This window comes from Trichoderma asperellum, chromosome 4 (assembly GCF_020647865.1).
Source record: "Trichoderma asperellum chromosome 4, complete sequence".
Taxonomy (NCBI): domain Eukaryota; kingdom Fungi; phylum Ascomycota; class Sordariomycetes; order Hypocreales; family Hypocreaceae; genus Trichoderma; species Trichoderma asperellum.
In genome coordinates this window covers 5188372-5214152 of record NC_089418.1, presented here as the reverse complement: position 1 = coordinate 5214152, position 25781 = coordinate 5188372, and the positions used below count along the sequence as shown (strand labels likewise).

Below are 25781 nucleotides of genomic sequence, written 5' to 3'. Positions count from 1 at the left end.
AATCCGAAAATCCATTCGGTTGACAGTACAGTGTATCTCTATGGTATACCTTATCATGCAACGATCTCTTGAAAACATCCCCGGTCCGTCAAACAGTGGTAAACGGGATGAATGAAGGTAAACAGGGTAAATAAAGGTAAACAGGATGAATAAAGGAGTCTGTAAAACCTCTGAGAAACGAAATAATGTTGGAAAGCTTCTACTTCCATTATATCCTGAGATGGCTTATGAGGTATTCAAGTACCTAGATAGACGTACATAATTACCTAGCATCTAAAAAGCAGGGGCTTGTCCAAGTCGCTATAATACAGCGCTTATCCACTAAATTACAGCAGTTGTCCACTGTATTATAATACTTGTTCACCAGATACGTTAAGTATAATATTATTTATATTTTTTGCATGTCTGTATTATAAACCCGATTACACCAAAAATGACCTCTATCCATAAATACTTCATTCGTCCGTTAGAATAGTTCAATTAGAGTATTGATTTGTAGCAGCTCTACCACCAGGTGGTTCTCATAATTGTGCGTTAACATTGCTTTGCATTATCCATTATTGTTATGAAGACAGAAGAATAGTATCAAGAGTCTGGCTTCCACTCCCATGCCATAACTCTTCGACTAACGCTTTAAAAGTCTTCAAGAAAATTTCCACATCACTACTACTAATAACACTGTTATCATGCCGTACATCGATATGTATCTCATTCCGCATCGCTGCACAACGGAATATCATTGGTAAGCCCTCGGTTTCTTCCAGTTTTATCTCTTCTTTTCCACAGTTAAATAAGTCACGTCCACCCTCATTGATTAGGAATGTCTCATTTTCTATTAGTAGGATACTACGAAGTTCCAAAGGGGGCGCAAGGGGTAGTAGTCGGGGTAAAGGGAAACTCTCAAACTTCATACGACCCGTCAAAGATATCTGAGCCTCTTGCAAAATTTCACCACATGGTTTCTTGCGTGGGAGATCTAGCTTAGTGGGGATGGTGAGCAGGGTTGGCCCGGCGACACGATCGATGCCTGAGAAACTTGAATTACGGCCGCTAAGTGATTCTAAGAAAAGAACCGAGCTGAAGCGGTCTGTGGAAAACTGCGAAAGCGTTGCGCCATACGCAACACGTATGACGTTGGCGATAGTTATAGATCGTGAAACCTGTGCTTGCCTTGAAGCGATTTTTAAATTTGCCAAAACTTGTCCCATAGTTGATGACTTTGCTTCAGATGTCAACGCAGGGAATTTAGTCCACGCCGCATCTGATAGGTAATTTTTCCAGAAAGTCTCTCCCTCAAGCAGATCTTGCTCACCAATGTCTCTAAGATATTGGTTGAATGGAGTAAATGGGACTAGCTCAAGCCCATAGTATAAGTCCTGAATAGCTTGAAGGAGCATTGGTAAGGAGTACCCGTCATAAATAGCATGATGGATTGTCCAAACAAACACCTTTTTGGAATTGCCAAGATGAAGAATAGCATAGCGGCTTAACAGTGCACTGAGGCCCATAGGATTAAGGAGATCTTGACTCAAGTAGGTTTCCAAAGTTTCGTTGGTATTAGCTATGTCGACCGGGTGAAATTTGATGATTGCTTGAAATAGTTCTTTATTCCTAGAGGCGATTATTCTTGCGCGTAAGAGGTCTGTAGCTTGCACAATTGAATTGAGGGCTAAGATGAATCGCTCAAGATTTACGTTGCTGGGGAGCTGAAAGTGGTATTGATCAATCCACGCAGTTGGCTTAACCAGAGTTTTTCCGTACCATCTCAACTGACTAATCGTCATAGGTAGAATGTCTTCTATATCGTCCATTGGCAGCTTGCAGAGAGTAGCGGCTGTCTCCCGAAGCTCCTTTGAACGACTCCTCAGTAGCCCAAATGGCTTGATGTCCTGTTCAGGGTTTTTCTTGCTAGATGTAATTGCAAGCTGAGCCTGCACGCGTAGGATGGGATTTGAGAGGATAGTAGCCGATGTTAGCGTGATACCGCGGCTACGGGCTACTGCTATCAGCTTTATGCTGGTTATTGAATCGCCTCCAAGTTGGATGAAATTGTCATTCGGCCCAATAGTCTCGGGTTCCATATTGAGCACAGCCGCCCATAACTCCCTGAGAGCAAACTCTCCAACGGATAAATCACTGTAAATGGCTGGAGACTTATCTGCCTTTCTGAGTTTCTGTAACTCATCATAAGCCAAAGACTGAATCAGTTCTCGCAGCATCGAACGATTTGTCTTGTGCGACATTGTTAGAGGAATGAACGTAATCGGTACGTATAGACGTGGCATCATAGATTTGGGTAGCACCGTTTCCAGATGCGCCTGCATGCTAACAGACATTTCTAACGTGGTCTCCACCCTATTCCAGCAGATCTCTGGGCTTGTGTCGCCTGATATTTGCATAATTTCGCCTAGGAAGGCTATAATAGCACCGCCATTGGCAAAGTGGGGACTTTGAACTTTCTCAATACAACACTTCGACCCCGCAGCCAAAGCTGGGGCCAGCCTCGCCTCGATCTCAGCCAGCTCCAAGCGCTGTCCGTGCACCTTAGCCTGGGTGTCTTTGCGACCAACAAATATGATATCGCCGCTGTCGGTCTGTCGAACCAAGTCACCTGTTTTGAACACGCGCCGGATGCCCGTGCCAGTAGACATATCGACAAAAGCAGCGGCTGTTTTCTGGTCATCGCCCAGGTAGCCTCTTGCCAAAGTGTTTCCTTCAATGACTAGTTCCCCAGTCTGGCCCTCAGGAACTAGTTCGTTGTGATTATCCTCTCGGACAATCCACAGGTTGCAGCCTGTTGGATGCCCGAGCAGACCTGAAGGAATCGCCACAGTTCCAATATCTAATCTTGCTCCCGAGGATTGTATCGAAGCTTCTGTCGGGCCATAAGCAATGTAAATTTTGACGTGAGGGCTCCATAGCTCGATCAAGTCACTTGGAACTGCCTCTCCACCAGTAACCAACATCCGGACGGTAGGCATTGCAATGGGATCCAATAATTTGGCGTAAGATGGAGTTAACATTAAGGTATTAACACCGATTTCGTTAACAAATTCTTCTACCCTGTTAAATCGGTCTTCTTCTGTTGGCACACAAACGCAGCCGCCAAAGATGAGCGTTGTGAATATCTCCATTAGAGACATGTCAAAGGCATATGAGGCGAATTGCAAGACTCTCGAGCTGAAATTAAGCTCCTGGTCTTCGCCATAGGCGAGGGCGGCCGTTAGCCAGGCTCTGTGCTCAATCATAACGCCCTTTGGGCGACCTGTGCTTCCCGATGTGAAGATGGCATACATCAGGTCACTTGGAGACGCATTAACGGGTGTAGCACACGATGCACTGGCGGTGGTCAGCTCAGAAAACATCTTATCGGATAATTCGATAATTCGAAATCCAGCAAGGTCATTGAACCGTAGAATTTGCTCAGTGGATAATAAAAGAACAGGGGATTTGACATCCTCGATGATCTCCAATAGTCTTTTAGTCGGATGGGAAACGTCCAATGCGGTGAAAGCGCATCCCGCTTTCAAAAGAGCGATCATAGAGATAATAGCAATGGACGACTATATAAAAAGGTAAGCACTGTTCCTTGTAATAGACGTCCATAATGAGTTTTCCCTTTTTTTTAATATATATATATATACAATAAAATAAAAAAGGGGGGAGAAGGGGGGGGGGGGGGGGGCGGGGCTCAATAGAAGATGAGAGCGAGATGAAGAGCATTAAAATCTCTCTTCAAGCCCGAGGGAGAAAGTAATCTTTATGGGAGGATCGTACTTTCTCACAGATGATTGGTACTATGCCGTTAAAACCAATTCCCAAAGATATGATTCGCGAAGCCAGCCATGAGGAGGCTTCATCAAGGCCTTGGTAAGTAAAATTGATAGAGGCTGAGGCGATCGCTGGAGCACTTGGATGAGCGATAGCATGACTTTTAATTACATCATGAACCAGCTTATTAACTGCCGGGGGAGGCAATGGCATGTCTTTGATAATGGTAACTTGACAAGAGTCGTCGGATCCAAGTTGCGGCAGGGGATACATTAGCAGTTTGAAGTATTTAGCCTTTTCGCAATGTAACTTTTATATCTGAAAGAAGGATGGGTTTTCCCAGCTAGCGCAATTTAAAAATGGTTGATAACGACTCGAAGTGTCAATAGCAGAATGTAGCGGTCTGTTCTGCGAGTTGCTGCGCGATTATTACAATACACTGCTTACAAGAGCGCTCCAGTAGTGTAGCTGCGCACGAGCGCATGATGTATATATATGCCTGTATGATGTTTCTCTAAAAACATTGAGCATCAACGTTATGCATAAGAAATTTAGCAAGTTTAGCCTCTTATGCCACTATGTGCCTATTGTGGTGGATTTTCACAGACGGTATCTTTGTTCGACCCAACAACATCATGTATAATGGACAAGGTTATGTGTGCATATGCTTACTGTAATTGTGTTAACTGTACTATGTAAAGATAAAGAGGCTCCACAGATGCTTCAGCATGAAGCATAATGTGATTGATGATGCAGTTGAACTTACAAAAGAAGAATAACATAATAGTCAGGCCCCATTCGAGATCACATTTCAATATGCCACTATGATACAATTTTGTTGCCACGGTTTCGTATTTTGCCACCATTATCCATTAAAGCACGCAATTTTAAAACCGTTTAACTGAGAGCTGACACTCTTTATTCCTAAAATAGGTTGTTAATATGATAAGCTAGGCAGCAATATACTGCTCCCAACGTACTTTCCTCCACTCGATGCCGCGGCGCTACTGCCGCATGGTGGCGTTGCGCTACTATTGTTGTTACTAGTTCTTCACTCATCAACCTTTTGAAACTATACATGGTGGTCCTCTCTGTGGGGTGAACGCGCTAAACTAAACAGCAGGCCAGAACTCGAGCCGCTTTTGGATCCGACCAGCATGAACATTGTGGGATAGAACGCTCGGATATGAAGAACATCTGGGGTTATGATAACGGCTTATCCAGGCCACTATAACCGCTATAGACTTCAGCTTTATGAATACAATGCACTTCCCCGGTGTTGAAAGAGTTGTGCTCAACAAACAACAATTGCAAAACTCAAAGTAAAGATATCTTATACAGGCCATTTAATGCAAGATGGCTACATTTTTGGATTCCCTCCCTTGGTTGGCCGCTGTCGGTCTTCTAGGCAGCCTGTATTACCTGTGGTATCGCATCTTCTCGTACCAAGGTATCCCAAAGAGTTTGGCATTTGCCAACTCTGATGGGTCTCTCTTTTCTCGAGCTCGATCTTCCTTAGGGTCCGTCTTTGAGGTCAACACTCTCCTTTGGGCTGGGTACCGCGATGTAAGAACGGCACTTTTGATACTTTGTCTTATCTCTCGTATAACAGCTGACAGCTTCCACAGCATTCAAAAAAAGGACGGGCTTATATCCTTCCTGATATTTTCACGGGACATCATGTTATTTTGCCATCAGAGCATCTTCAATGGTTGCTCAAGCAGCCTGAGAACGTCCTCAGTCAGCGTGAGAGCAATAACGAGTTTCTTGCTGCGAAGCACACATTTTTGAACTGTGTTGCCGCTGACGACAATGAATGGAAATTTGTTGTCAACCTGATCAAGATAATGACTAGTCAATTGAACAACCAGACCGAGGACGCAATTGATGAGATCCATGCGGCATTAGACGACTTATGGGGCAATGATACCAAAAATTGGAAGCAAGTTGATCTTTTTGACGTCTCTTTAGAGCTGGTAAGTCGCGTAGTCAGTCGGATATTCGTTGGACTGCCACTCTGCCGGGAGCCGACATATCTCGCCAGCTCAACCAAGTTTGCCAAATTCATCTTGATCGAAGCACTTCTCGCACAATTAACACCTAAACCTTTGCGGCCCCTCCTGGCCCCGTTTCTGGCTCACTACGATTGGATCCAGTTCAGGCGCATGGACCGCTGTGTCAACCCCGTCATTCGAGAGCGGACGGAAAAATTTGGCAAGATGGCGGAAGAAAAGCCAGATGCAGATCAGCCCAATGATCTCCTTTCTCGCCTCATGAAAGAGAGTTTTCGCCGCAACGATGATCCACGTCGTTCGCAGAGCCAAACCACCAAACTTTTAGCTGTACTCAACTGGGCAGCCATTCAGGTTCAGGGCATTACACTTGAAAATACACTGATCGATATCGCTCACTCCCCACAAAGTGCCGAAATCCAACATCAGCTACGCGAAGAAGCCCTAATTGCTGATAGTGCCGAACCATCGGTACGCTGGACCCGAGTCCAAGTCGCTAAAATGTTAAAACTTGATAGTGTCCTCACTGAAAGTCTTCGACTGTGGGGGTTTTCTCACGGAGTGATCAAAGTTGTAGTCGCAAAAGAAGGTGTCGATCTTCCCACAGGGGAACACATCCCATATGGCGCAAAAGTTGGAGTTGGAAGCTATGGCTTACATCATGATGAAGAAATTTACTCGGGAGAGTCGCCATTTACATTTGATCCCTTCCGATTTTTAAATGAGAAAGCGGAAGCGCAGCAATCAGGGACAAAATTTGCATCTACCAGCGGCACTTACATGGCCTTTAGCCATGGAAAATATGCTTGGTAACAAATCAAGATATTCGTTTGAACGACATTTAGCTAACTTTTAAAAGCGTCGGCCGATTCTTTGCGAATCATATCCTCAAGCTGCTTTTATCACAGATTACGCTCCGTTATGACATCAAGCCTGACAAGAGTCCTCGGCCGCAAAATCCGGTGAGTCAGCATATTTTGGGTTGGCCCATTAGTTCGCTCCATACCTCCTTGTTTTGTGCAGGTGCTTTCGTTTACCCTTCTTTCTATCACATTACGGGAATTGCTAATTTTAAGAAGTGGTTTAGCTACGTTTCCCCGCCACCAATCGGATACAAAATATCTGTAAGGAGAAGAGAGGAGTAGTCTTCTAAATTGGGCAGTACCTTAATGCCACGTTGTTCTTTGCGCACGGCTATTCCAAAATAACACAAAAGAAACAACTTTCATCAGCTCTATAAGCAATACCCCTTTGGAATTTACAATTCAGTTAGTAAAGCAATATATATCAGGCTCAACGGCAACTATGGATCCAATACGTCCCATATAAATTAAAGCAAAGGACGGCAACCAATATGGCGAAAACACTACAATGGGTAAATATGAGAAACTAAGCCCTGTATTCCATAAAGCTATAGACTAAGATAGGCATTACAATGTATAGCATCGGTCTAATAATGATGTTACTTCGATTGGAGAAAGGCGGAATCCGTCTGTGTTTGTCAAAGTAGTGCCAGTGCAGTTGGTTTCAATTCCCATAATTACCCACTAGAAGACTCATAGTCTCAGTACAACACACGCCATAGTTCAATGGGCGATCTCTCAGGCATAAATTAGAATAACAAGCCTTCAAAATGATTGGCGTTTGTAAAGGCACACGGATAGCAAATCGTAAAAACACACGGTAGTAAACGTAAATATTTAATCGTTTTTGCAATATTAGGCTATAGAGCTAATTGTTACCAGAGAGTCTTCAACCTCATATGTAACAAAGCTCTTGTAATTCCTCAGTAGCCTATTCACACACTTTGACCGACCAATCCTAACGCCAGGGCTATAATATGCTGTATTTTATAATCCAATTACCACATCTTCTGCCAGTCTTTACATAGGCCAAAGAAAGTACGACAAAATTTCCCATATTCAACTATAAGATTCGTGTGATGCCATGAACCCATAGCTTTATGTGCAAGTCTAGCGTCAGGATCGTCCCAGGATTTCTCCCCCATTCTACTATATTTCTTTTGTGTTGGGCTAACACAATATTATGTCAGTTAAAAAAAAAAATACTTAAAGTGAAAGTAAAAATTAATCACGGGATAAACACACCTGAATCCTGTTATTGGAAGAATCAAGACGTCGCCCACTAGCTTAGTCTTTCCGCCGTCTTTTAAGCCTGTCAATGCGTTCCATCTCAAGCCGTCATGCTCTTCCAACCGCCATTTAGTAGCTTCTGTAACGGCTACAGGGCCTGTGCGCGTTACTGGATCGTAATGTAATTGGGATAAGCTAGTGCCTGGATTTTCCAGAACTCTGTCCCTGGCTTCTGCAGCTTTCTCATGTAGACGATCCAAGAAATACTGCAATATGGGATGGTTGGCAGCAGATGCAAATGCCCAATTTGTAAGTTGAACGGGATAAGTATACGCCATGCGCCAATGAGCATCTGTATTCGGGTCTGTATCGCATTCAATCCCCCAAATTGCGTTTACTGGCGGAGATTGTCCAGAGGTTTGGTGTAGAAGTGCCAGCGTAGCCTCATCTAAGCCATATTTCTTTCCACTCATTCCATCAGTCCATTCCGAGATATCAGTTGAGTGAACCCACTGAGATGGGTGTTGAAGCGCTTTCGTGTCGACATCGCCGTACTGATCAATTGGTTAGTAGGTAGGTGTATAAATGAAAAAGAACGGAGACTTACGATACCTCCAAACCATTTACAAACTGCAATGCGGAAAATGTCCACCTTCTCTACAGGTGAAAATACCTCGACAAAATCTCTCACCAAATCATGCTCATATTCTTCCATTAGTGTCAATACACCTTCGTTATCCCAGATAAAGTATGCCATTTCACTGGATCCTGGAGGGGGCGAGACGGCATCTTTCAGCCATGTCTCTATGTAGGAAATAACCATCTCGTTTATGCCAGTTAGCTGCGTAGTATCCCATTTTTGATGCATCAAGAGGGGAATATTTGAGAATGGAATATGACGTTCAGGATGAGACACGACTGATTTCGAGGCTAACTGAACTGCTTCGACTATGTTCCTCGGGGTTGATTGATTTGCGAGGATCCAATTTGGCGGAATATACCATGCTAATGGAAACTACTTGTTAGCATAGTTATTATCAATAGAATTGCTGTATAAAAGTGGCCGATTGGATTGTGGGCTGAGTCAATATTACCTCCTCCTAGACCCTTTTTGAAACTGTGAATATGTTTGTATGTATATGGAAATTTGCGACGCAGCTCTGACTCGTCTGATATTTGCACAGGACCAGACTTGAGAGCTGCTAATAGCCATAGCGTTACGAAAAGAACAATGGCAGATGAAAGCAAAACGCGCAATCTTGACCTCAGCCATCGAGGCTGGGTACTCATGATCAATGTTTTAGAAAACACCGACATATCAATGCGATTTCTTTGCCCATCAATCTGCGTAGGAGGAAATACAAAGATGGGGGAAAATGGAAACCAATGATCTTATATCAGAATTGATCGCGTAGCAACTGGGACAGCCGCCTTTTTAAAAGTGGTCAACCGTTGGTTCAGTAATCAACTGTTCAGCCTTGAAGCGTACCTAAACTGTTGGTGACTAGAAGCTTAACTAACAACTGGAGCATGAGAGAACCAAATTATCTGACTTTATAGCTTGAAACTCTTTGAAAGTGGATCCAACAGTGATGGAACACATATATAGAAACTGACTACGGATTTATGGTTTGATGATAGAAGCCACCTTATCAGGGATATGCTTATTACGACACATAAACGTTCAATATAACAGGCCTCACTATCATTCACACAGGTACAAAGAGTTTGAAGTTTACTCATATCTGTACTTCCGTAGTTAATTGCCCCGAAGGCCGCGCGTCGCACATCCTAGTCTTTAGTGGAGCTACTGTAACGAAGCTGCGGCTACTGTACCCAAAATACGTTATTGTAGCAGCAGCTCGCTAAATAGGGGTTGGCCCCGGAGGTATCCTAAAAGAGAATTTAACACCTTGAATCCATACGATTCATTCGGTGAATGATAAATTTAGCTGGATAAATAAAACATTACTAAAAGGTGTCGGCACAAAGCCCCCAAGCGCTGATCTAACATAATGTGAATCTTTGTCCGGATCGGACCGAAACGAAACATAGAGTTACCTCTGTGTTAGAAAAATTGGGATTCTTAGATGCACGCCAGATGTTGTAAAGATGCCGAAGTCCACAGTGTAAATGTCGCGAATCCCACGCCACAAGCTGCAATATTAACTCATCACTAATGTAAAGAGTAGATCGATACACGCATATATTTATTAAGGGTTAGTTATGCCACTTAGTCAGCTTTAGCGCCCAGATATATGATGTGCTTAAATATCCTAGATACGTGTATATCTTTAACTATAAAAACTAAGCTGTCTTTTGAAAATATTGCTATTCTAAAAGGAAAAAGTGGATTTCAAAGTTATAATATGTGCTTACAGGTGGAAATATATAGGTACATGTATAGACGTATATTACTCCGTACGCGTCGTCATCATGGTCGTCATCAATGTAGCTGCTATAGCTGTTGCGTTCGTCACCAGTGGATCATGCTAAGCTCAATCCATACGCAAGATAAAAATGATGGAATGAAAGACTAAGCAAAGGCTCTGAGAGAGCTTAGGAGGAAAAATGAGGAGGAAAATCAGGCCTGATACTATTTCTACTGGACTTATAAACAGGGGAAAAGAGAGAGAGAGAGGAGTTAGAAAAGTTAAGTTAAAAAAAAAAAACTAGGAAAAGGGGCGAAGCCCTGCGGGTTGTGTCAATAAAGCATGTCTTACTCAAGTACCGAGATGGTAGTCTAATAGATATTAGTATCAATAATTGATGCTAGCAAATATTACTTTAGTGCAGTTACTAATAAACTCCAAAAGTATTATTGACAGCACTATGTCCACTTATTACTAGACTACTCCTATGTTAAATGCAAGATCTTCTTTTCAAATAGACAACGAACTGCCTTCCATTTTGCAACAATTAATATTCTAACCTATATCCGTAAACTTTCTTATCTTTTGAGCTTGCCGGATTAAAAAGCGAAGAGAAAGTATTTTTTATTCTATTTTATTTGGCTGTTTCGGCCTTTTGACCCAAACCACCATATCTAATGTAAATTGCAAAGTCAAATACCTCATTTAGTCCATTATCAAGAAGTATGTGACCCCCAAGATGTAGGCTGGCTACTCATTTCAAACTCAATCCTTCTGGCTTTCACAATCTCGCTATGCCGAAGCAGAGGCTGATATATACTCTTGCCGTCTACTTTTAGAGTCTTGATATAACTTTTACTCTCTGTCCCTGCTCCAGGTGCAGATATCACAAGGGTCTGTCCTCCTCCTAAGGGGCCCTTGGGTAACATTATTTCCACTTCATCAAAAAATGGCGTCCCTACAACATACTCGTCGCTTGCAGGATTCACTGGATAAAACCCCAGTGCTGAGAATATATACCAAGCGCTCATCTGGCCCAAATCTTCATTCCCACTTAGTCCACTTGCTGTAGCGTTGTAATTTTCCCAAGCAATAGTGCGCACTTTCTCTGCTGTGCTAGAAGCATACCCAATCGCGGAGTATAGATATGGCACATGATGTGATGGTTCATTACTTTGCATATTGTGACCTCCGCCAAAATGTGCATCGAGTTTGGACTTCATGCCCTTCTTTCCATCTTTAAAAAGTGCTGCTAAGCCATCGACGTCATGCATTACGTCAAATGTATAAACCCAGTTATCCCCTTCAGTCCATCCCCAGCTGTCTAAAGCGAATGTGCCATTTGTATTGCGTGTCTGCATGAATTCTGTCTCTGAATTCCACAACTTTGCATAATTCTTCGAGCGCGCCATGAGTTCTTTATAAGATTCGTTATTGCCTGAGTACGCTGCTACAACAGCACAAGCATAATCATTAAATGAGTAATCCAGTGTTCGGCTTGCAGCTTCAGACCAATGGTCATTATCCACCCATCCATGCCGGAGATAGCTTGTAAGACCTGCGCGCGCTTCGCGAGGAGTAAATGGTTCTCTGTCATAGTATAGAAGCTCTGTATCGTTTGCAGGAGGGTTGTATGCATCATTTTGAACAGCTTTCCAAGTGTTTGTAATATTAAAGCCTCGGAAACCTCTAATAAGCGCGTTTGCAAGTATAACGTCTGCATTCGTTGCGATCATTATGTTTGTTTCAACTAGGTTGGCCCATAGTGGTAGACGCCCAGTCCAATCGAATATACGTAACAACGTACGCATCATGGAGTCAACGCGTTCCGGCACAAGGAGAGCTATTAAAGAATGTTCAGCCCTGTACGTGTCCCAAATGGACCAAGACTGATAGTACGAGTCTTGTTCTGTATGGACACTATCCGTGTAGCCGCTATAGAACCGGCGTGTCCCGCTACTGGCGCTTGTAGTGGGCTCTGAGAAATCACTAGGATATTGTAGCGCGTGGAATAGGGCGGTATAAAATATGGTCCGCTGGTCGTGCTCTGAGTCTGTCTTATTCACACCTGACACTCTAATACGACCTAATTTTTCCAGCCAAGCTGCCTTTGCGTTTTCTACAGTGGTATCAAATGATGTGCCATCAGGAATCTCTATGTCGAGATTTCTTCGAGCCTGATCAACGCTAATATAAGATACCCCTGTTCGCACTTCCACGCGTTGAACAGACTTATTAAATTTAACATAGCCGCCAACAAATTTGCCATTTATTGTTGTCTCTCCTTCCATGACCTTTTCGCCCTGCGTAACTCCATAGGACTCGAAAGATGCGGAGAATCGTGAGACGAAGAACATGTTGAATGATTTAGGGCGATCTGGACCCAAACTGTAATCGTGCCTTTGAGGATTGCTGCCAGATATTTCGTGGCGGGCTTCATCAATGTCGATGTGACCGGTCCAGTTGAGCCGACTTGCTTGAATAAATACAAATGGTCGCTGCTTGTTCTGGTTGTCGAAGTCGATCTTCAAATGGCCCACGTGCGCAGATGCGCTCATCGATACTTTGATCGAGCTCTGATTTCCACTAGTTGAGCCAGAATTGCTGGAAGCAATTTTCGGTGAATATCTGCCCAATACATCGCCAACGCCATCGTCCAAACTTCTCCTCGTGCGACCGTTTGCCCCATCTTTGACGGTATCTGGTACTGGCGCGGCCCCTCCTGGGCAAGGCGGGCATTGGTCTCCAAATTGCTCAGCGGCTGCCTGCTCAGTCAAATTCCATCCGAATTCACCAGCTGACGTCGCATCCAGCGTTACTTGATAGACATACGGCGTACTGCTCTCATCACTCTTCTTAAATGCAAGTCCTCGTTTCTGAAACAGCGGATGAATCTCATCCCCGAGTCCTGGCATAAGAGTAACATGCCCATTTTCGCCCATCCAGATCGCTGGTTGATGGGTCGCCTGGAAACCATGAATTCGATCATCCCAATTCGAATAAGGCAGCTGTGAGATGTAGTTTTCTCGAGTCTGCGGCGTCCAGCGCGTCATGGCAAACGGCGGAGCAACCGATGGAATCATTCCGCCATTGTCGTTTGGGTCACCGCCTTGAGTGCCAATGAGTGGATTGACGTATTTGAGGTTCCCAGCATTCGTGTGGTAGGAGGTAGCTTCGCTTGTCGCGTCGAAACGTGGGAAGTGTTCCGGTCCATCCGTGGCTTCTGCAAAGAGCATCACCGACAGCACGAGCAGTGCCGACCGAATGGGTATTGTATGCATAATTTCGAGGGATGGGTAAGATGACCTCTGAAAATCTGAAACCTTTGAGCTGGGAATTATAAAAGGTATTGCCAATAGTTAATTATGTGTCGCGTATGCAGACTACGGGTCAACCGAGATAGCAAGGGATGCTGATTTCAAAACCATTGTATTCTAATAAAAACAAAGCAGACAGTAATCTGTGGAATTGGGAGTACCATTTTTCGACACTTTCTAGCATGATATAAGGTAAATTTCTATACATGACTTACTTCTCGGTCCAATAGTGAGCGAGTATGAGCATTCACGACAGAGGCTAGTATTTATGATCTACCAAGATGGCATCGAACCAGCACCAATTTAGGCAGCTCAAGATGTATATCGCTTCCACTTTTCGCGGGGTAATACTTATGTACACGTGCCTTTCTGCTTCATCCCAGGGAACGAAACTCTGCTTGCCGAGAAGCGAGAGGCGGGGCTGGTGTTATGACCAACGGTTTAAAGCAATAGAAGCGATGTACTGTATAGAGTACAGGAGAATAAAATATTACATTGATCAAGTAATCTCTTCATTTCCCGCCAAGATTAAAATTAGTATATTACAGTCTGCCTTCCATCTATTTTTACTTTATGTGGCCCAATGTAAGCTTCCCCGTCGCCATAGGTACATAACATAGAAATACGATTTCGATTCAAGGCATGGTAAGTAATCCAATTGAATGTACTACTGATGTCTTACTTTTTGCTTGAATCCAACTCGTCCCATCATTGCTTTCGTTTATCATCTACTTAGTCATAGCTGCAATATGTTAGTATTGATGGCTTGTACAGAGTATCTACCTGGTACCAGAACCGTCTTGAGCAGCAAATCTGCTTAGTTTCAACACAAGCCCTTATGTTTCCCCCCTCTGTATCTTGCTCTCTAACTATAACACTCTTCTTACTTTCCTCTTCTTCTTTAACTAAGCTATAATATGCGAAATTAGAATTGCTTCTTTCGGGATAATCTACTTCAAAGAAATTTGACTTTCACAAAGAGGAATATTCTAACCCTATGATATTCCCATCATTTAAACTCTTTTTAGTACCTATAGCTGATGTTAATACCTTAACCCATGCTGATGATATATGCACTTTTAGTGAAATATTCAAGAAGCTGTATGATGTGTATCTGAAGAAGTTCATATATTGTCTCAGTAGCTAAGACCCTCTATGAAAACCAGTTTGTAGAATATATACGTCTACCTGCCTCTAGTTATATTTTATAACGTGCACCATTTATTCCACACATACTATTTCAATTTTATCAGGGAAGACTATGCTATTTGCTGACTGTGAATAAAGCACTGTTCAAAATCATTCTGGCCACTAGACACACAAATCTGCAGACGGCTTGTTTCAAAAATCTCGAGAAAATACGTAACCATGATTAAACTTAGCCTGTATAATCTATGCTTTTTAGTGTTCGGCGAAATATCCATGCATTTTGATATATTTTTATTTCCCATGGCAGACAACTAACAAATTAGCCACTATTTAAGCCTAATACTACATAGTATTTTTCTACACTCAACCACTCACTTCTTGGTTGCTGCAAAAGGAAGTTGACGTGCTATAAAGCGGAGGCCTAATTTATTAGCCGCTACGGATAGATGCACTGCACATGGCACCGTAATCTAACAATAAGCTATTAGATATGGAACATCATACGGAGTTCAGCAGAAAATACAACAAGTTGATTAGCCGTCACACGAGGCTGAATTACGCAGTATGCTAGACTATATTCGTAGTATACTAATAACAGCGCATTCTACCACCTTATTTAATGGGTAATGTATATTGAAGTGGGGCGAATATTTATTAGCCGCCATTGAAGGCTATACTCCAGGCCCTTTGCAAGCTCTATAGAATTTATCCTGTCTTCCCCAATACTACCTTGACAGGATGATGAATCTAGTAGGTATAAACCGATTAATATAAAATGCTAATGATTTCCGAAACTTTCAACTTTGGTTTAATTCCCGCGAATCATAAGCAGTGCCCAACATAACCTGTGACCATATCAACATGGCGGGACGTGTATTTGCAACATTGGCCACATTGGCCACATTGGCAGCCTGTGCGCCTGTTGTAGAAGAAAGACAGGCTTGTAACAGCCTTTACGGACAATGCGGAGGCCAAGGATGGTCCGGAGCAACATGCTGCGCTTCTGGTAGCACATGTGTCTACTCAAACCCCTATTACTCGCAGTGTCTTCCTGGTACCGGAAGCTCAAGTTCATCTACACATGCTTCGTCCACCACCCCCTCGACAACCACGACGATTAGGTCAAGCACTACAACTCCTCCACCTAGTTCTTCTACGTCAACACCTCCAGTTGGATCAGGAACCGCTACTTACCAGGGTAATCCATTTTCTGGAATAAATCTTTGGGCCAATAACTTTTATGCCGCAGAAGTAAGCAGTTCTGCAATTCCTAGCTTGACTGGGGCCATGGCCACTGCTGCAGCGGCCGCTGCAAAGGTCCCTTCGTTCATGTGGCTGTAAGTGCTTTAGAGATCTTAATAATCTTGCGAAATCTGACCCGTGATGCAGGGATACTCTTAGCAAAACCCCTCAGATGAGCGCGACATTGGCAGATATTCGTACTGCAAACAAGAACGGAGGCAACTACGCTGGTCAATTTGTTGTGTATGACTTGCCCGATCGTGACTGCGCTGCTGCAGCGTCCAACGGAGAATACTCCATCGCGGATAACGGAGTGGCAAACTACAAGAATTATATTGATACCATTGTCGGCATTGTGAAGACATACTCTGATATTCGGATTCTTTTAGTTATTGGTAAGACCTTCCCTCTCCTTAGAGAAAGGTGCAATATTGAGATCTTGAGCTAACAATGCCATCCGTTAGAGCCTGACTCACTCGCCAATCTTGTTACTAATCTCAGTGTTGCAAAGTGTGCAAACGCTCAGGCTGCCTACTTGGAATGCATAAACTATGCAATTACGCAGCTGAATCTTCCGAACGTTGCCATGTACTTGGATGCCGGCCACGCAGGATGGCTTGGCTGGCCCGCTAACCAGCAACCCGCAGCTCAACTGTTCGCCAGCGTATATAAGAATGCATCATCACCCCGCGCTGTTCGTGGATTAGCAACTAACGTCGCCAACTACAATGGGTGGAATATTACTACTGCGCCTTCGTACACTCAAGGAAACTCCGTTTACAACGAGCAATTGTATATTCACGCTCTTTCACCTCTTCTCACTCAGCAAGGCTGGAGCAATGCTTTCTTCATTACCGACCAGGGCCGTTCTGGCAAGCAACCGACTGGACAGCAGCAGTGGGGCGATTGGTGCAATGTGATCGGTACTGGATTTGGAATTCGTCCTTCAGCAAACACCGGAGATTCGTTGCTTGATGCGTTCACCTGGATCAAGCCAGGTGGTGAATGTGACGGAACTAGCAATACCTCTGCGACACGATACGATTACCACTGCGGCTTATCAGATGCTTTGCAGCCGGCTCCTGAGGCAGGTTCTTGGTTCCAGGCATACTTTGTGCAGCTTCTTACCAATGCCAACCCATCATTCTTGTAAATCAAGATTAGCTCAGATGCTATTTTCCTTAGCTACTCATTTTCTTCATGAGTATTAGATGCCATACTTACTACCGTGAGTGGCAATTATTCTTCGATAAATATATATATATATATTCAACTTTTATGTATTATGTGGAACATGTGTGAAAAGAATATCTCTACGGAACTGATTAATGGATATTGTACTTTATTTATAAGAAGTCTCGATACATATAGCATATTCGAAGATGATACCATGATACTTTTCTAAGATGTTACGATGAGACTAGGATAAACTTGTAAAGGAATGTAATTAGGATCCGATAAAACATCTTTCATTACTGTTTATCTAATGATCGTCTAATACACACTTTGCTCTTCTCTATACTACTAAAAATATCCTATTCTAACCAGTCTGCACTTTTGGCTTGGCTCTCTATGAAAGGAAAACAGAAGTATTTTAACACGTTAAATAATACAGCAATGACTTTTATATTAATTTTTTTTTGGTTTGCCCCTTTGAGTATTAATTTCCTATATAAAAACTTTTAAAACTTCAACCAGTGCCAGAATTGCCATTGCCTGGCCATAGGGCATGGGAGTAATAGGAATCCTTTTGTAAAATTCCAAGTCAGGTCCCATACCCGTTCCAAAAGACGTATTTAGTAATTGCCCATCTGAGTCAATATTCCCCAAAAGACCTTGTATAGCTTTGAATGCAATTTCACGATATCCTGGCTGAATATAACGCTTCCTATACCCCTTTAGCAGGCCGAATGCGAACCCAGCTGTTGCACTGGATTCTACATACGACCCTTCTTCTTCCGAATGATCCAATAATGTACGCCAAAGCCCAGATGGTGCTTGGAAAGTCTTCAAAGCCTCGCATTGCGCAATTAACGTAGATTTTAAGTGCATATGAAATGGATCATCAGAAGCTAAATCTAATAATTCGAGGAACTCCGGTATGGCAATAGTGAGCCAGCTATTCCCGCGCGCCCACCTTGCTGACGCAAAATTATGGCCGCCGTCATTGAAAGTCCATCCATGGAAAAAGAGGCCCGTCTTGGTATCAAACAGATACTGAAGGTGGAGTAAAAACTGATACTTTGCTTCTTTCACGTAGTGGTCCCGACCCAAAACCACTCCAATCTTGGCCAACGGCAATACAGTCATCATAAGGGTGTCATCCCATAACTGTTGGTCATTTTCTTCCAAATATGTAATGTGCTGCATGCCTCCAAATTTGGTTCGTTTTAAGTCACGATAGGCCCATTCCCCCCAGCTATCCAACCAGGGAAAATAAGTGGTATTCCCTGTCTTCTCATAAACGTAAGCTAAAGTGAGGAAGGCTGCCATAGTGTTGATATTCTTCGTCGTGCCGCCTGAAGCAAATCGATTCTGGAACCAATCCTCGATTATCTGCAGATACTTCGCGTGACCTGTAATTTGGTAGTATTGCCATATTCCGTACAGGCCAATGCCGTGCGTCCATTCCCAGTCGTTCCATCCTTTCGTGTCTATAACTCGGCCATCTGCAAGAGTCATAAGAAACTCTCCAGTCTCATCTTTAATATTAACGAGACCATGGATTAGAAGCTGTATATTTGAATGTATCTGATTTGCATCAAACTCAAGTGTTTCGGAAGACATCGTTTGCTGTATCTAAGTAGGGAGCAATGCAGGCAAAGGGGAAAGGCAAGAAATGGGTGAGAGGAAAGTTCAAATATGATACGACGATAAGTAGAAAAGTTGAAAAGCGTATAGTTAGGCTGCTAAGAACTAGCGACAGCTAGATATTGAAAGAATATATATATAAAATATTGAGAAATTAACGCGCGTAGCAGCAGTAAGCTGCCTCGGAGGAGATCACCCGTGGTTGAGACTCGGCTTCTGGAGGTCAAGCAACCAACATCGGTTCGGCTCATTTTGCAGCGAGCAATGAACACAAGTAGAGTGATATTGCGGGTATTAGGCTCGGATGGCTGGAAATTGCCCCGCAGCATTACAAGCATAACGGTTTACTCTATATTAAACTAGTCTCGCGGAGCAGGCATCTGGCGGCAATTAATGGAGACAGACAGTACGCCCATTGGTGGGTTATATAGGAGGTTACCTATAGGTTGCCCATAAGCTTGTATAATTCGTCCTTCGGTGCAAATCGAAGCGAGATTTCCAAATAGAGCTTCATCCGCTCAAATAGCAAACCTAATTTCCAGAGCCGTGGCTCAGGCAATGAGCTGGTTGCATTGCGACCCCGGTGTTGATCACATGCTGAGGGGAAATTCTTGGCGTCAATTGGTAGGCTTAGATGGAGTTGAATAAAGAATCGCGTTGACCTGGCTTGTTGGGCGCAGAACCAGTGAGTAGTGGGAATCGATCTCTCTCATTCCAACATGGCGCCACTAAAATCGACTTCGAGTATCAGTCAAATCGAAAAGAGTATCAGCGCAACATTGTCAAACACGATGGAGAAAGACCATACTAACTACGAGAAAGTCGATAAAGAGCTTGTTAAGTACATTGCAGATGCTCGAGTCACCATTAGCCAAGAAAAAAATGCCGAATTACGCCGAAAAATCGACCGGCGTATTCTGGTACTCATGATATTAACATATTTTTTGCAAGCCATTGATAAGGGTACAATGTCTTTTGCTTCCATTATGGGTATTAAGGATGACACACATTTAAGTCGGCAAGATGTAAGTCGAGTCAGGCCATCTTCATAATAATAACCTAACTAAGTTAACTGGACTATAGTATAACTGGCTGACAACTTGCGTCTTCATAACGATCCTCATTGTTGAATACCCTCAAAATTACATACTTTCTAGAGTTCCAATTGCCAAGTATCTTGGATTTAATATTATCGCATGGGGTTCCGTTCTAGCCTGCACTGCAGCCTGTACGAACTTTACAGGGCTCATTGTGGTGCGCACTTTACTTGGCCTTTTTGAATCAGTCTGTCAGCCAGCATTTGTTATCCTATCTTCGATGTGGTACAGGCGGGAGGAACAAGTTGCCCGTGTTACATATTGGTTCGTCTACAGCATCGGATAATACATGTGAAATACTGACATCGTTGATTCAGGTACATGATGAATGGAGCACAACAAATCGTTGGTGGCCTTCTAGCATACTGTTTTAGCCTCATCAAGACTGGCCCTTTACAGTCTTGGAAGTGGTTATTCCTCATCTATGGGGCCATTTCGATTATTTTCGGGCTGTTTGTTGTATGGTGGATGCCTGATTCACCCATGCGAGCCAAGTGTTTCAGCGAAGAAGACAAGACTCTCATGATTGAGAGAGTTCGAGATAACCAAACTGGCATTCAAAACCGAAAATGGAAGAAATACCAGTTCATTGAAGGCTTAAAAGACCCTCAAATCTGGGGTTATTGTTTGATACAATTCTGCACGACTCTACCTACATCTGGCCTTGGCGCTTTCCAAGGCATCATTATTCAGGGTATGGGATTCACAGTACTACAGACTCAACTGCTCGCCATGGTACTTGGATTTTATATCATTATAGTGCTCCTGGGTTCGACTTGGTTAGTCAAGTTGACCAACCAAAACCTATATATAATGGGCGCATTTGTCATCCCGTACGTTTCCAGTAACAGAATATAATGATCAAATGGAGATAGAGCGCTAATGTATGTCTTATATAGATCTTTCATTGGTACTATTTGCCTCATGACAGTCCCTCTAGATACCAGAAGCCAAAAGATCGGACTTGTGGTCTGCTATAATATTACTATGTCTTTCTGGGCTTCTCAAACTTTGGCATTATCTCTGTTATCGCGAAATATTGCTGGACAGACAAAAAAGAGCGTTGCTGTGGCTCTAAATTTTATTTTTTGGGCCACAGGCAATGCAATTGGTGAGCCGCATAAAGGAAAACCTTCTCTAGTTTAAAACTAACGCTAATCCGCAAAAATTAGGTCCTCAGGTGTTTCTCTGGTGGAATGCTCCTCGATATTTCATCGCATTCGCCACTCATCTTGGATGCTATTCCCTCCTTGTTATCGTAATCTTCTCTTTGCGCTTTTATCTATCTTGGGAGAACAAGAAACGAGACAATCTGGCCGCAACTGGAGTTCAACAGGCTCGAGATGAGCGAATGCTGCATGCATGGGAAGACTTGACGGATAAGGAGAATGTCAACTTTCGCTATGCCTTTTAATTGCCCACAACGTATGACTACCTCAATGCCGTCTGAGGAGTACTCTTTTACCATCCTTTTCTCTCCGCATTGCCAGTGGTTTTATGCACTATGTAACATTGATTGCCATGGTATAGAGTTATTATAAATGCTAAATCAACTATGGCTTCGTCATTTTGAAACAAAGCCAAAATATCTGTGCTACTGGTGAAGTTACAGCAGAAAAGGATGAAATGCCTGGTAGCTATCAAAATTATTTTATTCATTTTTTATCGGAGTTTTTCTATTATAAAAAGTATTAAAAAAGAGGAAGAAGAAGAAGATACCTAGACGCATAGCTCGCTCGCATGCAATTAAGCAAGCTATCAGAGTAAAGCGTGAACGTCAAGAAAAGCAGAATGTTAAATCTCCTATCATAACACACGAGGGCCAACACAACAAAACAGCCGATCATTTATCCCCCACTACGTCAGCACTCTCTCCTTCGAACAAAGTATTTAACTTACAAACCTATGATGCGTCGAGGCTTAAAACATTGATAAAACAGAGTAAGGAGGATTCACATTTTACTTTTCTTCTCGAGATGCCTTAATAATTTTGAACAATTATTTCGGGAAGACTCAGAAAGACAAGCTGGTGAGCCTGTGTTCACTTTGAAAGAAGACGACGTCGAGTTTCAGGCTTTTGAATCAGTTTTCCTCGCCGGTGTTGACGACCCTGCACTATTCAATGCTGTTATGCTCACCTTCGCACTTGGGGTGACTGATGGAAATATTAATCAAGAATGTCTCATGTATTCGAATAGATCAACTAAATCCGTTCGCGAACGGATGGATCGCCCAGAAAACGGGGCTTCGGTGGCGGTCATCGGAGCCATTTTACTCCTCGCGGGCGTAGAGGTCCGTAGTCACCGAATAAGATCATGTGAATGTCCCCAGCACTAAGACTCGTCACCAGGCTCGATTGGGAATGCGCTCCCAGGTTCAATTGCACATGAAAGCAATACGCCAACTACTATACTTATGCAGAGATGAAAATATTTACTTAAATGGGAGTATCAAACGTGCCATTTTCTGGTACGTTGATATGATGATACAACGCTGATGTTTCAGCTGGATCTTTTCGACTATTCGATCACACAACGTTTGTTGAAGTAGAGTGGAGAAGAGATCCATTCACTCCAAATTTCTATACCCTTTCGCCAGGTTTCCGGGCACGGCCTCATTTATTCAATGACGAATTTATTAGAGTATTATAAGACACCTACGCATTGCAATGCATTCGGGACTCGCCCAATTTTGTTTGTCGTGACACTGCAGAAATAATGCGATACGATAGCCACCAAGGGTCAGTCCAGTCCAGACTTGCATACTTGCCAAAACCTTCTCTTTTCCCAGAATGCTGTTATCTTGCGACATACATTTCAGCGTGTCAGTTATGCTCAAAAGCTTGGAAAGCTTTGGCACTTCCTGTTAGTACGCTGTATCTTTTATACTTAATCCTTACTTCTTCTCCAATTTGAACTTTTCGTCGAAAAATAATACTTACACAGATTAATATGCACATGTATCAACTGTGTTACTCGACAAACTAGAACAAGCGGATATCAATAGCGTTTGGGAGGACGACCCTGATATATTCCTCTGGCTTCTATATACAGGGGGAGCGTATCTGTCTGCTGGTCCAACATGCTCAGCCTATATCTCTCTTATAAACCAGAAATTTCCTTACGAATTTATGAGCGCATATGGTTCATTGTCGACAGTTCTCCACATATTTAAGGCGTTCGTTTGGTCGGAAGAGGCGTTTATGGCTGAAATCCAAAGGTTTTGGGCAGAATTGAACAAGAAGGAACTGGGAACATATGATGAAGAGTGACTTAGAAAATCATACACTCATCAATTCGAGATATACTTAATACCGCTGGTACAGGCGCTCACAGGCGCCTAACGTTATAATGCAACTAGCGATATTTACAAACCCTCCTGTTAGAATTCAATACCGACAATGAAGATATGCCTTGCGATACTTTAGTCGAGCATAACAGCTTTGAGTATGTAGAATCCTTTACCATGCAATCCATTCAATACTAAACCAGCAGAGATAGGCATATTCCTTGTAGGTTCTGCTGGGTTTAAAAGAAATATTATAAGATGCAATTACCTTTAATATAAGCTGCGTATTTCCGCTACCGCTTTCTATGACTACCTATGTAGTTATATACATGCGAGAGTTTGATTCTATGATCCCTGTGAGCCACATCATTTGCTTATTGTGTGAACAGGATAACAATCAATATGACGATAGATAAGCATGCCATTTTTGCTAGCTGGTGTAAATACATGTTGTATACCAGCTCGATCACTAGTATATTGGCTGATCGAACGTAACTACAACGGCTTCTGTAGAAGGAATGGACAATGTGGCCTCCCCTCTTGCAACCGGTAGTGCCTCGTAGTGAGGCCTACCTGACTGCTCAAGCCGCCCGTGTGTGTAGTTCCAGCTGAGACCACCCCAAGAGATACCAGAGTCAGCGCTAGCTCCTGTCCCAAGAAGCCTCTGTGCTGTGGCGCCTCTTACTCCAGAAGGAATACGTAGTGAGACTTTCTGACTTGGCCGAGGGTATCGAGTTGTGGAATTCCACTCATCGAGATTAATTAGCACGTATTTTCTCAGCTTGGACGACTCATAAACGGCATAGGCAGAAAATCTCCACATCGCAGAGCCAAGTTCAATGGGAAGAATTTGAACTTCAGGGTTATGGCCAATGATATCTGCTACTACAATTTGGCCGTAAAGTGGTGGTCGGACGTAAGGTTTCATGTTGCCCGTAGGGACAGGCACCCAACCTGTATATCCAAAGGTGGTACCCTGGATTAGGTTAAACCGGGAAATATTCTGCTCTTCTGGTCAGAAATCCGTCTTCACGAGCAGTCCAAGTAAAGATCTCACGCACTAGAGACATCCCGTACATAAGATAGTCAATCAGCCATAATGAACTGCCAAAAACGCCCTCTACTTGGCTCATGAGGAGGTTAGTATAATCGCTATTTGTCTCCCCAAGCAAGAAGGTGACATCCGGATAGTTGGTTTTTAAGTAAGTGTTGGCAGGAGAGTAGATGCTAAGATTAGCCACAACAGCCGTGTGGTTCATGAAAGTCTCTGTGGTATGTTAGCGACAAGTTAGACTCGGATAAAAAACAATGGAACTTGTAGAAATACCCTGTAGTCTAACCCAAGCCTGGTTACCAGCCGCATAGCTGCCTCTAAGATTAGCTGGTGTTATGTGACATAGATTTGGGTGATGTAGATCGCTGCTTACTGATGCAGAGAAACTGATTTAACGTGATTGGTCAAATCGATACCTCCGTTAAACGCATTTTGCCTTCGCTGTAGTCAGTCCTAGATTTATAAAAATAGTTTAGGGCATTTAGCTAACGTTGTGAAAGTATTTAGCTGAGCGTTTGCAAATACAAGAGCCTGGAAGAATTTTTGTTCGTCTAGGCCATACGGGTTTCCCTTGAGAACGTTTTCGGAGATCGCATCGGCGTATCTTGTCCACTCCTGAAGATAATCATAGACGGTATATCCACAAGGGCGAACACCACACGGATAGAGGTCCACTTCGTTGCCAATCTCAAAGTCGATTAAGCTGCCTTTAAGCGTGTTCATTACGAGTTTGCATACTTCCATTGTGTTGTTAAGGCCCCAGCTAGCATTGTTTGCAAGATTAGCCTGGAAGCTCCACAAGGAGCCTGGAAAGTTATTGAAAGCCTCAAAATAGACCGGTCCAATATATACTGCTGACGGGATGCCATTGGCACCTGTGTCTACTTGAATCGACAGTTCTTGCGACGCATTATAGTAAGTGCGATCTCTGTCATCTAATGTCAGGACTTCGGGTGTTTGTTGTTGGTAAAATTGAGCTTACGCAGATGTCCCTCCCACTCGAATGTACGGGTGTTTCCCAGTCTTTCTGTATAAAAGATCTAAAATATCACGGGAAAACAAATTGGGGTGAGTATTGTTTCCTATCAGAGTTCCATTAGCATAAACTACTCTGTTCCGAGTTTCGATGGGTGCCTACCAGCAAAATCGGGTAGCCAATGTGCCGGAAAAGAGAAAGAAGCAAAGGCATGGTCCACGATTTGAGAAGCACCTGAAGGAACCGTGCCAGGAGCCGCAACTTTTATTGTAGAGCCAAGGGCTGCTACCACTGCTGGTAGGAGGGGAAGCGCCGCTAGAAGAGTGTTCGGCTTCATTTTTAGGAACCAGGCAGGAGAGTTAGAGTAGTACCATCTACAACTAATTGGGGCTCGTTATAGTGGGATATACCAGGCTTTATAAACACTTTGAGCGATCACAGACCCTTATATGCAGTAGATCCGAAGCACGCATCAGACCATTACAAAAACAAAGCAATCATATCAATGAAGACATTCTACCTAGGCAGGTCGTCATTGTGACTAGATCTAAGGTGGTATAAATTACTCCACAAATTTGCTTTTCGAAAGTGATTGTGCA

At 43.2% G+C, this 25781-nt stretch overlaps 8 protein-coding genes across 8 annotated transcripts; 3 read left to right on the top strand and 5 right to left on the bottom strand.

Moving 5' to 3' along the window:
- Nucleotides 1–807: 807 nt before the first annotated feature.
- TrAFT101_008129 (NRPS) lies at nt 808–3929 on the bottom strand (the record flags this gene model as incomplete). The annotated part of the gene is made up of 3 exons (XM_066128242.1): nt 808–824; nt 914–3563; nt 3813–3929. The coding sequence occupies 3 exons, from the start codon at nt 3927–3929 to the stop codon at nt 808–810; spliced, it is 2784 nt and encodes a 927-aa protein (XP_065984359.1).
- Nucleotides 3930–5127: 1198 nt separating this feature from the next.
- On the top strand, nt 5128–6596 carry TrAFT101_008128 (uncharacterized protein; the record flags this gene model as incomplete). Its single annotated transcript, XM_024906405.2, has 2 exons — nt 5128–5337; nt 5400–6596. The coding sequence occupies 2 exons, from the start codon at nt 5128–5130 to the stop codon at nt 6594–6596; spliced, it is 1407 nt and encodes a 468-aa protein (XP_024754660.2).
- A 1048-nt stretch (nt 6597–7644) lies between these two features.
- On the bottom strand, nt 7645–8699 carry TrAFT101_008127 (uncharacterized protein; the record flags this gene model as incomplete). The annotated part of the gene is made up of 3 exons (XM_024901535.2): nt 7645–7816; nt 7892–8430; nt 8484–8699. 3 exons carry the CDS (start codon nt 8697–8699, stop codon nt 7645–7647), a joined length of 927 nt encoding a protein of 308 aa, XP_024754661.2.
- Nucleotides 8700–10841: 2142 nt separating this feature from the next.
- Nucleotides 10842–13767, bottom strand: TrAFT101_008126 (uncharacterized protein). Its single transcript, XM_024909154.2, has one exon. The coding sequence runs from the start codon at nt 13527–13529 to the stop codon at nt 10965–10967; it is 2565 nt and encodes an 854-aa protein (XP_024754662.2). The 5' UTR covers nt 13530–13767; the 3' UTR covers nt 10842–10964.
- A 1714-nt stretch (nt 13768–15481) lies between these two features.
- On the top strand, nt 15482–17441 carry CBH2 (Exoglucanase 2). The gene is made up of 3 exons (XM_024910837.2): nt 15482–16051; nt 16104–16351; nt 16421–17441. The coding sequence occupies exons 1-3, from the start codon at nt 15576–15578 to the stop codon at nt 17107–17109; spliced, it is 1413 nt and encodes a 470-aa protein (XP_024754663.1). The 5' UTR covers nt 15482–15575; the 3' UTR covers nt 17110–17441.
- A 183-nt stretch (nt 17442–17624) lies between these two features.
- On the bottom strand, nt 17625–18743 carry TrAFT101_008124 (uncharacterized protein; the record flags this gene model as incomplete). Its single annotated transcript, XM_024901534.2, has 1 exon — nt 17625–18743. The coding sequence occupies one exon, from the start codon at nt 18741–18743 to the stop codon at nt 17625–17627; it is 1119 nt and encodes a 372-aa protein (XP_024754664.2).
- A 735-nt stretch (nt 18744–19478) lies between these two features.
- Nucleotides 19479–21385, top strand: TrAFT101_008123 (uncharacterized protein). The gene is made up of 5 exons (XM_024910838.2): nt 19479–19792; nt 19851–20128; nt 20182–20697; nt 20764–20975; nt 21037–21385. Exons 1-5 carry the CDS (start codon nt 19487–19489, stop codon nt 21276–21278), a joined length of 1554 nt encoding a protein of 517 aa, XP_024754665.1. The 5' UTR covers nt 19479–19486; the 3' UTR covers nt 21279–21385.
- A 2236-nt stretch (nt 21386–23621) lies between these two features.
- Nucleotides 23622–25519, bottom strand: TrAFT101_008122 (uncharacterized protein; the record flags this gene model as incomplete). Its single annotated transcript, XM_066128241.1, has 7 exons — nt 23622–24128; nt 24214–24419; nt 24480–24517; nt 24580–24642; nt 24697–25134; nt 25189–25288; nt 25345–25519. 7 exons carry the CDS (start codon nt 25517–25519, stop codon nt 23622–23624), a joined length of 1527 nt encoding a protein of 508 aa, XP_065984358.1.
- Between the last annotated feature and the right edge of the window lie 262 nt (nt 25520–25781).